The sequence below is a fragment of the Chelonia mydas genome, chromosome 4, assembly GCF_015237465.2.
Source record: "Chelonia mydas isolate rCheMyd1 chromosome 4, rCheMyd1.pri.v2, whole genome shotgun sequence".
Classification (NCBI taxonomy): Eukaryota; Metazoa; Chordata; order Testudines; family Cheloniidae; genus Chelonia; species Chelonia mydas.
The window spans coordinates 30,619,902-30,632,780 of NC_057852.1; the positions used below are offsets into that span (position 1 = coordinate 30,619,902).

The window sequence follows — 12,879 nt, forward strand, 5'->3', positions numbered from 1 at the left end:
CCTGGGCACCTCTTTGTAGAAGATGATCAACTTCTTGTTGTAACAGGTGCCGTGAGAAGGGTCCCTGAACAGGGACGGGGGGGAGGGTAGATGGTCGGGATGTTATACCCCGAATGGATTATTTCTAAAACCCATTGGCCCAATGTTACTGAGGCCCAGATTGACAGAATGGGCAAAGGTGATGACCAAAACATGGGAACAGAGCGGCCATAGGCACTGCTTGGTGAGGGAGGTTGTTCAAACCCTCGACCAAATCTTCAAAATTGTGGTTTTGGAGGAGCCGATTGGGAAGTTGGCACTTGGAATTGAGGTGCTCTCTGACGCTGTGAGTGTTGCCGTTGATTATCGTCAGGCCGTTGTTGCTGTAGATTGTTGGAGTCTTTGAGAAGGTTGCTACCTTCTTCTCTTTGAAGGCGGGGTATAAATCCCCGGAGTGGCCCGAGAGTCCTTCACTGAGTGGAGCACCTTAACAGTTTTATTCGAGAACAACTTTTCTCGTTCAAAAGGTAGGTCTTCTACTTTTGTTTGTAGTTCTCTAGGGATGCCTGAGGCCTGCAATCAGGATGTCCGGCACATCACTAAGGCTGTGGCTCTGGCTGCCATGTCTGCGATGTCTAGGGACACTTGGAGGGCTGTTTTGGCTATGAGTTAGTTGACCCTCATTTACAATGGCCTGAAATGTGACTGTTTCTCCTCGGGGAGCTTTGCTGTGAACGAGCTACATTTCCCATAGTTATCATAATCTTATTTGGCCAACAAGACAGAATAGTTGGCAACTCTAAATTGTAATGTGCCTGTAGAATAAACTTTGTGCCCAAACAGGTCGAGCCTGTGGTGTCAATCTAAACTGGGTTGGCTTGCCGCATTGGTTAGTGGCATCGACTACCAACAAATTGGGAGGTAGATGGGCAAAGAGGAAGTCTCCCCCTTTTGCGGGGACATAATACTTTTTATCTAACCTTCTGCATGTTGGCGGAATTGAGGCCAGTATCTGCCAGACTGTCTCTGCTGATTCCAAATTGGCATCATTGATGGGGAGAGCAATCTTGGAGGCAGATGATGGTTGTAATATTTGTACCAGCTTGCGCTGGTTCATCTGCACTTCTTCCAAAAGGGATGTCCTGGCTTTGGGCAACCCATTTAAACAGTTCCTGGAACTGTTTGAAATTGCCTCCTGAAGTAGGCAGCGGTGGCATAATCGCCTCACCTGGGGAGGAGGAAGAATTGTGCAGGAGATGTAGTCTCCTGGTCTGTGCCCGTTTCTGTGTCATCCCCAAGTTCCTGAGCTGCTCGGTTGGACAGTAGTTCACCTCTATGAGCCGTGGGGAAGGCCATTGGCAGGTACATCCACGGCGGTGTGCACCATAGTTGAGCCATCTGTTTGTAATAGTATCTCAGCCGCATATGGCTCCAAGGTGGTTGGCATTCTTTCGCTGAGGAATGGTGCGGTGAGAAAGTGCCTTGTTCCTGCACCTCAACATCATCATCTTCACTAGACAAGTGCTGTTTCATGAGAGCTACTGGGGGAGCCACGGTACCAAGCACTGGGGAGTGTGGTGCCGACGATATCATCAAGTCTCTCTGATGTGGCAGAGACTGTGTCGGTGCTGATGTCGGAACCATCGGTGCCATCCACTCTCATCCGTGCCAGCCAACTGATGCTGCATCTGTTTGGTCGGTGTGGTTGGTACAGACGGTTTTCTCCACTGGAGCTGCCTGTGCTGGGGGCGGAGGCATGGTGCCTGAGGAGACACTTGGTGCAGAGTCCCTTACAGGTGAACTCGGTCCCGTGGAGGAGGCATGTCTTTGTCTGTGCCTTGACTCTGTCTCCTTTGCTAGGGCCTCAGCGGTTCTGGAGGTACCCAGAGCATCATAGGTGCTCACCTGAGCATATGTCAACAATGGGGGTAGTGACCTGGCAGGAGACCACCGCTGTTTTTGCAGTGCTTTCTGCAGAGATGTCTGAGCCTTCTTCCTTAATCTTTTGCACGGTAAGTTTCCTTTTTCTGTTGGAGGAGTGCCTGGAGAGGCAGTCTGCGTGTCCAATTCAGGTTGGAGGGATTTCTCCATAAAAATCATTTTTAGCCTGAGATCCCAGTCACGTCGGGCTCTAGCTTTCAAATTGCTGCAATGGGTGCATTTTGGGGGGATATGCACCTCACCAAGACATTGTACGCACAAATGCCCGTCCAAAACGGGCATTACTTCGCTGCAGGAGCTGCAGCACTTGAAGCTTGGGGAGCCAGGAATCTTAATGGTTAACCGTCCCCAGCGGAGAGGGTAACTAAATAATTTTAAAAATAATAATAATAATAATGAAATTAACAGTAACGCTAACTATAACTAGCTATTTAAACTGGGGCTGTCGATTAATCGCAGCTAACTCATGCGATTAACTCAGAAAAATTAATCACTATTAATCGCAGTTTTAATCACACTGTTAAACAATACCAATTGAAATGTGTTAAATATTTTGGATGGTTTTCTACATTTTCATATATATTGCATTCTGTGTTGTAATTGAAATCAGTGTATATTATTATTACAAATATTTGCACTGTAAAAATGATAAACAAAAGAAATAGTATTTTTCAGTTCTCCTCGTACAAGTATTGTAGTGCAACCTGTCATGAAAGTGAAACTTACAAATGTAGATTTTTTTTGTTACATAACCACACTCAAAAATGAAACTATGTAAAACTTCAGCGCCAACAAGTTTCACTCAGTCCTACTTCTTGTTCAGCCAATTGCAAAGACAAACAAGTTTGTTTACATTTACAGGAGATAATGCTGCCCTCTTCTTATTTACAATGCCACCATAAAGTGAGAACAGGCATTTGCCTGGCACTTTTGTAGCTGGCACTGCAAGGTATTTAAGTGCCAGATATGCTAAACATTTTTGTATGCCCCTTCATGCTTTAGCACATCTGGCACATAAATATCTTGCAATGCCGGCTACAACAGTGCCATTAGAACACCTGTTCTCACTTTCAGGTGACATTGTAAACAAGAAGCGGCCAGCATTACCTCCTGCAAATGTAAACAAACTTGTTTGTCTGAGCTATTGGCTCAACGAGAAGTAGAACTGCGTGGACTTGCAGGGTCTAAAATTTTACATTGTTTTATTATTGAATCCAGTTTTTTTTGTACATAATTCTACATTTGTAAGTTCAACTTTCATGATAAAGAGACTGCACTACAGTACTTGTATTAGGTGAATTGAAAAATACTTTTTCTTGTTTTTTTTTTTTACAATGCAGATACTTGTAATCAAAAATAAATATAAAATGAGCATTGTACACTTTATATTCCATGTTTTAATTGAAATAAATATATTTGAAAATGTAGAAAACATCAACAATATTTAAATAAATAGTATTCTATTATTAAACAGTGTGATTAAAGTGGAGCACCCACAGGGACAGCACTTAAAGAAGAAACATAAATTCCTCCAAATGCTAGACATATATGACACTGAATACAAGAGTTTAAGCTAGACATTTCTTAAAGACATACCCATGATTAAACTGTCAGATATTCAGAGAGATGTTCCAGATCACTCCAGCTCCATAAGAATAAGCGTGTACAGTTTTAAGTGGCATTTCCGGAGAATTCTTCTCTGAGAACTAGTGTCATGGCACTACCATGACTGCTCTAAATACCGCAGCCATGCAGAAAAATAGGACTGTTTCCTCAAAATTTAGAATAAAAAGTAATTGATCATCTCAGCAGAGAGTGGGCAAGACTTGTATGCTTCTGCAGGACTGTGGGTAGGGTTTTAAAATTTGGGTCTCTTAAAACAGAGGACTTAGGTAGATTTAGGTAGGAAGTTTCCCACATGACCACAAGCTTCTGTTTTCCCCTAAAAATTCTGCATAGATTTTATAGGCTTTGAGGCATAGCATGTTGTTATTATTCTATGTATAGTTTTTAATGCTTTGATTTACATTTTGGATCTTAAAGTAACTAATGATTCTTTAAGACAGTTATGCAAAGAAGTAGAGTCTTTATTTTAAAAAGGAAGTACCAGGGTGGAGCTAAACATTGTGCTCTTTCTCAACCTCTCAAGGCATATTCAGGATTTGAGAGCAAACTTCCATTCTACATGGCTTTTCAGGGTAGAAGACTGGAACAAGGCCTTCTGATAAAATCTGAATCTTTAAGAGTGACACTATCAACTTGAAATATAGTCATTATAAACAGTTTCAGGTATGACAATTATATCTGAGTTGTCCTATAAAAGTCCTTACAGTCCGCATGTCTTATATTAGGTGTACAAAACAGAATGGAAATTAACTGATTGTACAGCAGAAACACTGTAAGAGTAAAGCCAGTTGAAGAAAATTTGCTGTAGCCTCAATTTGTCAAGGGAATGTCTATTCTGCCTTCTGGTATCAGGAAATCCATCAGCCAGAGATTATGCGGTTGCATTAGTGGATTTGCTGGGCATGAGAAGTGATATTATTGTTTAGAAATTTTCCTGTGTTTTCAGTGTATGTCATGTATAGTCAGGAGACATGGAACCAAGTGCACCAGGGGAGGCAGGGGGTGGAGGTGGCGGCGGCAGCATGAATGTCTGAAAATTTTCCAATCTCAGTTACGGTAATCTTAGGAGTTTTTATAATAGTAGGTTATGAAATTCTAGGTTAGTGATTCTTCAAATGCAAAAGGAAGAAAATTCTTTGCCTCTAGAAGTGTGGTAGCTAAATGAGAAAAAACACAGGCACTAGAAGTGGGATCTGCATGCCTCTATCCATACACCTATGGGCACATGGGATCTTATTAGGTTAACGGCACTGAATCTGTGAAGTTTCACATATGGATATACGGAAGTAACGACATACCCATAACCACCATGAGCTGTGTTGTTATACCACGTTAACCTCACACAATTCAGCTTGTTGTATGAGAAGGGAGATATGGTCCAAAGTATTTTAAAAGCAAGTGCAGTTTATCTTCAAGTTTAGTTGCCTTTTATTTGGCATTTTTGGTCTTTCTATATTAAATGCTATATGATTAGCTTAATATGTTCCAACATACTTCTTCCAGCTGCCTTTTCAAGTCCACTATTTCCTTGCGATATCGTTTCAGAAGGGCATCATCATCCAGGACTTCATTGACTTTTGGAGTATTCCTCATTCTTTTGGCTGTATTGGCAAACTGAAAGAATGACCATACAAGACAGTGAAGCTTCCCATTAGCAGAAGTTACAGAATAAGTAAAGGTTTCAGAGTAACAGCCGTGTTAGTCTGTATTCGCAAAAAGAAAAGGAGTACTTGTGGCACCTTAGAGACTAACCAATTTATTTGAGCATAAGCTGAAGTGAGCTGTAGTGAGTGTAGCTCACTTCAGGTTATGCTCAAATACATTGATTAGTCTCTAAGGTGCCACAAGTACTCCTTTTCTTTTTGAGAATAAGTAAATAAATCTTTATAGTTTTCTATTAGAGTGAAAAGTCATAACAGGATGACTAGAAGGCAAAATGAATATTTACTATTTGAGTAGCAAGCGCCAAATTAGTTAAGGCTGCAATTCAACATTATGCCTTGTTATTTTCCACTTACTCATAACTTGTTCTTTTTTGGGGAGGGAAGAGGGGTGGTGGGGAGGATGTGTGTGTGTGGAAAGGAAGGAGTGGGGCTGAAAGCTTCCATTGCTTGGTATCAGCCCAAAGATGAAACAAAGAGGTTATCCAGCTAAATTTGATTTTGGAGAGCACAAGAAATACAACAAACCCAACCCTACAGATGAGTAAAAATTGAGTAGTCTTATAACTTCAATGGGACAACTCATTCGAGTAAGGGTGTAGGTTCAGACCTAAAGCACTTTTCCAATTAAAAATAAATTTTAAAAAAAGCCAAAACATTTTGCACTTAGCTCAGAGTGCCTGACCTTAAGTTTGAACTTCACATATTATGAATCCTGAAGCAGTTGCTTGTTAAATTCAGCTATCTTTTTGTACATGCACAGCAAGAAGTTCACATTTGGTTTAGTTCTGGTTTTCCTATCTTACTACAGAACTATGTAGGTATTTTCTGCTGCTCTGTAGTCCCAACCTCCAAATGTGCCTTAATTTTGGAAGAAGTAAGATTGCATGGGGGGGAGGGGTGTGTGTGGAAAGAGACTAACTTTGAACCCCCCAAAAAATCAGAAGTGAAAATTATTCCAACAGCAATGTTAAAAGGGACACTAAAAAAAAGAAAAAAGCTGACAACTTCAAATTGTTGAATTGTTGACTAGATTTCATATATGAAGTCTCTGAAAAGGGGAATTTATGAGAAAGTGGAGACTGTACAGATTATACAGATGGAGGAAACAAGGAGAAATGAAAAATGTGCCTGTCAGAAGAAGTAAATTCCATACAACATATGTCAGAAGGTGCCTGGGTAAAGGCTCACAGTATCAAACGGTGCACTTCAATGGCTCTCAAGTCCACAGGAGGCCTCAAGAAAGATCAAGTAATCAATTTTGTTAAAGCTGAGAAACGTGGGTTTCTGACCTAGTTAGCTAAAACATGTTAATGCTTGGAAAAAATAAAGGAACGGAATAATTTTACCTGAAGGGTGCTAAGAGTTTCATCAAACGAAACTGGCGTAATTGTGCAAATGATAACTGTCTTAGCGTTTCCTCCCAAGGAGTTCTGGAGAATTCGTGTCAACTTGCTGTCTCTATAATTTATGAAACTGTTGTGGAGGGGAAGAGAAAACACCAAACAAACCATGAAGCAAAGACTAGTGTTCTTGTACTGGTGAATATAATGATATCAGTTGCAAAAACAGATTGACCTAGCAACATCTGGTATGAAATTGCAGTTCTCTTCATGTTTTATATGTCTGATGAAAGGAAATAAGGACAAATCAATATTAAGAATACGAATGGATTTGAAGGCTTGATAACTAGTCAACTATGTAGAGAGTTACAACTACTCATTTGTAGTATCTTTTCTGGAAATGCTTACCCAGATGGGTCATCACAGAGTTTCTTGATCACTTGACCCAAGATGAACAGACTCCTGTTTATGTTACATCCTTCTTTGAGTCGAAGACCTAGATATTACATAAAAACACTTTGCTTTTATTCACAAAAGTCCACTTTTATCCTACATAATAGTCAGAGTAACTGTTCAGAGAAGGTTAAGCAATCTTAGGTACCTAGGAATTGCCATAACAGAGCAGACTAGTTGTCCATTCAGTTCAATATTCTGTCTGACAGCAGTCAGTACCAGATGTTTTAGGAGTATATAAAACAGGGTCGGCCACCTTTGAGAAGTGGTGTGCCAAGTCTTCATTTATTTACTGTAATTTAAGGTTTCACGTGCCAGTAATACATTTTACATTTACAGGGGTCGGTGGACGGAACCCCAGACTGGTAGCGAGCTGAGCGGGGCCAGTGACCAGGACTCCGGCTGGCAGGGGCTGGCGGACAGAACCCCAGACCGGCAGTGGGGGCTGAGCTACTCAGCCCCCCGCTGCCGGCCCGGGGTTCCATCCACCGGCCCACTCAGCCCGCTGCTGGCCCGGGGTTCCGTCCATCCAGGCTGGCAGCAGGCTGAGCGGGGACGGCGGCCGGGACCCCGGCTGGGAGCAGAGTGCCACTAAAATCAGCTTGTGTGCCGCCTTTGGCATGCATGCCGCAGGTTGCTGATGCCTGATATAAAACAACCCCCCGCCAAAAAACAACAAAAATACCCACAACAAGCAGCCAACTAACCTACCACACCCCACCCTGCTTCCTAAATGGACAATTAAGGAATGAGCTTCTCATAGGAGGAAACATTTCTTTGTGACCCTAGTCAGTGTTTGGCTGATGCCCTCAAGATTTGTATCCATGCTAAAATCTGAATCCCATCTAATCAAACTGTGAATACTCTCATTATGCTTAATCTCAGTGAGTTTTTGGTTGCAGTGATAAATCCCACAGTTCGTTATAGGTTATGTAAAAACAAAAGAAGTATTACATTTTAAATTGATTTGCCTTTTAATTTCTTTGAATAACCCCTTGTTCTAGTATTGTGAGAGGGGCACTACTGTTTACCTGGTCTATACCATTCATTATTTTGTAAGCATTAATCACATCTCCTCTCTAAACAATCCCAATCTATTTGCTCCTCAGCCCTTCATATATGAGTTCCTCATGCCTCTAATAATTTGTTATTTCTCTTATATTCAACTGGCCAGCTAGGATTGCACCCAATATTCCAGGGAAATGTGTACTATTACGTTAGTTATAGCACTGTAACAATTATAATAGTCTTTATACCATTCTTAAGCTTTATAAAGATTTTAGTTTAACTGCAACTTCACAGTGAGCAGAGTTTTACACTGAATTGTCTACAGTGTGCTTGGCTTCTTTTTCCTGAATGGTTCTATTTAAATTTAGAACCCAGCACTTCATAGACAGATAATTTCTTCTATGGTATAATACCTCCCGTTTGTTAGAATGTTAGCCAGTATTTAAATAGCAGGGAGATGGGCACTCTAGCCTGGGGGCACTTGGGTGAGTGTCATGCTGGGGGGGAGGGGTGGGGGAGGGGATCCTCCTCTCTGGCCCCCTGCACCAAGGAAGCTTGTCTGCTGCTCCCCCAACTCCTCATCCCTGGCCCAGCCCCACACCCCGCACCCCAACCCTCTGTCCCAGCCCAGAGCCTGCACCCAGCACCTAAACCTCCTCCTGCACCCCAACCCACTGTCCCAGCTCAGAGACCGCACCCCTCCCACACCCACTCTCCCAGAGCCTGCACCCCAAACCCCCTCCCAGAGCCCGCACCCCCTCCTGTACCCCCAACCCCAGTCCAGAGCCTGCACCTAAACTCCGTCCCAGAGCCCACACCCAAACTTCCTCCCAGAGCCTCTACCCCAAACCCCGTCCCGCACCCAAACTCCCTCGCAGAGCCTTATGCAGGAGTGTGGGGGGGGGGGGGGGTGGGAAGGGGGAGGGAGAAAAGAGGGACTTGGATCCATTCTGGGCACCACCAAAAATTATACAAACCTGCCGCCCCTTACCTACCTTCTGATCCTGTTTGGCTAGCTCTTTCACTGCCTGCCAGATCTACCAAGTTCTGCAAATTCATTAAAGATTTCATGAGACACAGTTTGCAGATAAGTCAGTTTTAAATGCTCTCAATGCTAAATCTATGCTAAGAATTTCAATCCAAGTTCAGTTAAGCCTTTGACATTTCTGTAGTAATATACCAACTGCACAGTGAGACCAATATTTTCTTAAGTTGCATGGGGAAAATGGCTTTAAAATATCACCGTAGACTCCATTACCAATATTGTGACCACTATTCGTAAACTAGCATTGCAACTTTTAAAGTATGTACTCTTCAAAAAACATTTCAATTCCCATTAAACACAAGTTTGTCTCACAAGCAGTCACCTCCTTCTCTTCACCCTGAATAACAGAAGTGCACAAACAATCTGCCAAGTCCTCAGTTTCCATTAATACATAAGCATTACCTTCATCCTCCTCTGAATTGAGCCTACATCAACTGTTCATCTCCCCCTACCCAATCTAAGAGGTCAATGGAAGAGGTCAAGTACCAAAATACCAATATTTGCTCCTAATCCCTTATATCTGTATGTGGTGCAACTAGTAGGTAACAGGGATTATGAGCTTGCAGTATCATTTGATGGTGACTTGCTTGATGCCTAGCAACCAGCCGTCACCTTTATAGGCCTCCGATTTCAGGAGAGAGCTCAAAAACTGAAGATATACTTGACCGAACTCCACCAAAGAGTACAACCCAGCCACCAATAAACACCAGGTATCAAAGGCTGCTGACAGACCCACTGCTTTGAAGGAAATAGGCTATCATCTGAAGATAGCCTACTACTGATCAGACTAGTCTGATCAAGATGCAAATAGTCAAAGTTTGATACTGGGGAAATTAGAGATGACTAGTGAATACCTCCGTTAATCAGTTCACCAGAAAGTAGAGAGCAGGCAGTAGTTTGTCAAGATGTTAGAGAGGTTTTAAATAGGAATTGCACACAGAATCTAGTTCTCAGAGTCCCAAATACAGACCGATAGACCAAACATTCATTCCCTCCTTTGCCTGCCATACTGCTAATATCAATACATCAAACAAAGGGGAAAAGGGATCACAGCCAGCAGCTATTGAATCTGTCAGCAAGAGTGGCTGTAAGCCCCCATTATGTTCCTCTAGTCCTGAAGCCACCTGGCTCCTGAAATCTGCTCTATTTTGCACCAACTGACAGAGGTTCTTATGAAGAATTATGGCAACTGTGTGTTCAACCAGATTTCCCCACGTCATACCCCTTTCTGTCCCAGCAGCCAGAAGGGGTTAGGTAGGAGTTCTAAGCCCCTTAGGGGATTTCCCTTCCACTAGGGAAATCCCAAGTAGTGGGTAAACTACCTTCAGGGATACTTTGCATCACAGCCTCTGTCTGCACAATATCTAGTAGACTTTTACATATATATTTTTATATAGTCTTAAAACAGTATAATATTTCTCCTTTACCCAAGTTTTTCCATTCAGAGCGTTTCATTCTCAATATGATGGGAGAGAATTTCTGATTTTAGGATTTCATTTTAGTGGTGTCCAATATTTTAGTTGTTTTTAAAATTGTAAGTTTCCACATTAATGCCTACCTAGTACCCGACAACCTTTTTCAAATATAACTTACCAGATGAGATACCATTACTGCTCCATCACAGTTCGTGTTGGCAGGATCATTTTCCCTACTTTCTATAATCTAAAAGAAGAAAGCCTTATAAGATTATTGCACATCTTTTCAGTTAATACATAACAAAAAACACGACTATACAGCCACCTACCATTCTGAAAATGGTGTGAGAACGGCTGCTGTGCTCATTCATTTTTGTTTCTCCATAGTGTCGTTTTTCTGTCAAAGTAAAGTCATGTTGTTTGTTATCCAAAAACCCCATATGCTCCAGACAATATTAAGATTGTAAGCAAAAGTAGTCTAACTGATAAACTAAAATAATAGTTTTTATGAGATTGTAGTTTTAGCCTTGTATTAAATTTAGAAGAGTAGTCATGTGTTTTAAAATTGCATCAACAATGGAGAGGCTAATCATCCTACTTTCTCCTTTTCTGAGCCATTCCATGACTTGCTCTGGATTAACAACCACCTCTTCGATCAGATCTTCCACGTAGATGTTTCTCTGCAAGAGAAACAGAATTAAACACAAATTTCACCCAACTGTAAAATAAATGAGAAATAGATGTGCATACTGTATTATGCACTGGTTTCAGTTGAATGTATTAATAAAAGCCACACAGCAGTGTGAAGACAGACAAATCTATCTGGGGAATAAAGTCAGAATGCTGCCAGTACAAATTTTTAACCTACATATCTCAACTTTAACTTTAAGGAGACAATATCAAACATTTGAGATTCAACAATATGATGTATTTTAAAATGTATATGATTTGGCAGGGAAAGGTCCTCGGGCTTTTAGATCTTTCAAGGAAATTTGTACTTTTCAAAGGTTTGAGAAACAAAAATTCCAAAGGCACTATTCATGGAGGATCTACATTTTGTGCCCCACACAGATTAGAAGAGCCCCCCCTATTCCAAAAGCTTTGCTAAAGCAGTTAATGTAACAAACGGTGCTCATTAACAAGGAGAACGAGCAAAACTTTAGTATAGTGAAATTGAAGACAGCAACAGGCTACTTCCGCTCACGCTGTATTGGCCACAATTCTAATTTGATAGTTCTGTGATAGTTCTGTGATGTAGGTGTAAAAGTGGTGGATGGTGTATCCCTTTTGAATGTATTATGATGGTGAAGTGTGTTAAAGCAACTCTCTGAGGAAATGGTGTAGGTTCTTTTTTGTGCTGACTGCAGATGCATTTTTGCAACCTCGACAATAAATTAAAGCGTGAAGTTAGATTTTGTAGAAGTGTTTTAGACATTCACAGCCCCCACCCCACCCCCAAAAGCTCCCACACTGCTCAAGGTTATATATTTTAAGAGACTAAATACATTCCAATGCTTAGGAAAGAGAAAATAACAAGGCTGATTACAGCTTTGCAGTAGTTCTAGGCACAACATGAAGCTTGCTTACTTCTAACTTGCACTCTTCAAAAGGGATTTTGTATATTCATACTCATTGGATATGTCAGCAAGTGCAGCTCAGATGGTGGAACCTTCTTCTAGCAGTGCCAGTTACTGCATTCACATACCCATCCTACTTTTCCCTTAGCTTTTCAAGGGCAAATATCAAAGGGGGCATGGCCCTATAGTATATGCCATCTCAGTTCCTTCCACCACCTCTTCAAAATCATGAGCTCAAAAGAACCCGAGGAAAAGGAGAAGGTAGGTGAGGCATGAAAACAGGCAGAGGCCATCTTGGATTCTGCTATAAGTAAGTAACTTTCATTTCTTCTTTTAGAGTCTTCTGTATCTTCAGCACTCATGGGTCAGATTGGCAAGCAATACCTCATCAGCTGAGGTTAGAACTCAGGGTCCTACTTGAATAAGGGTTGAAGTACTGTCTATCAAATGGGGCATTTGTTCTGGACCCGAGGTTCTAAAGCATTGTGTTTTGTAAGTATATACATAGAGCTTAAAGTGGCAGTCCTACAGGTTGCTGTGAATAGAACATGTTTAAAGTATGCAATGGAGATAGACATTGCTGCAGTAGAATATGATTTAATCATAGCAAGGCCCAAAATGACATCTAGTTTATACCTTTCTTCTATATATTGTTTGCCTATCACTTCACAACCATTACCTTAGGTTGATTAAACAATCAAAGGTGATCCTAAAAAAGAAGATGGGGGGGGAGGGGCGGGGAGGGAGGGAAAACCTGTGAAATTCCTTAGCCCTGTTTAGATAGTAGGCTAGGGCCCTCTTAGGGCTTCCCTATAAGGGGACTTTAATATG

The 12,879-nt window shown here is 41.6% G+C and overlaps 1 protein-coding gene across 5 annotated transcripts in view; it reads right to left on the minus strand.

The window, feature by feature from the left end:
- CENPE (centromere protein E) overlaps nucleotides 1–12,879 on the minus strand; it is a 73,694-nt gene that overhangs the window by 52,328 nt on the left and 8,487 nt on the right. For all 5 annotated transcript variants that reach the window (XM_037896981.2, XM_043545262.1, XM_043545259.1 and 2 more), the window contains 7 exons: nucleotides 11,070–11,151; nucleotides 10,801–10,868; nucleotides 10,650–10,718; nucleotides 9,007–9,058; nucleotides 6,959–7,046; nucleotides 6,557–6,683; nucleotides 5,041–5,160 (listed from right to left, as the gene is read on the minus strand). In XM_037896981.2, coding sequence (XP_037752909.1) covers nucleotides 5,041–5,160; nucleotides 6,557–6,683; nucleotides 6,959–7,046; nucleotides 9,007–9,058; nucleotides 10,650–10,718; nucleotides 10,801–10,868; nucleotides 11,070–11,151 — 606 coding nt within the window. The remainder of the gene's footprint in view (nucleotides 1–5,040; nucleotides 5,161–6,556; nucleotides 6,684–6,958; nucleotides 7,047–9,006; nucleotides 9,059–10,649; nucleotides 10,719–10,800; nucleotides 10,869–11,069; nucleotides 11,152–12,879) is intronic.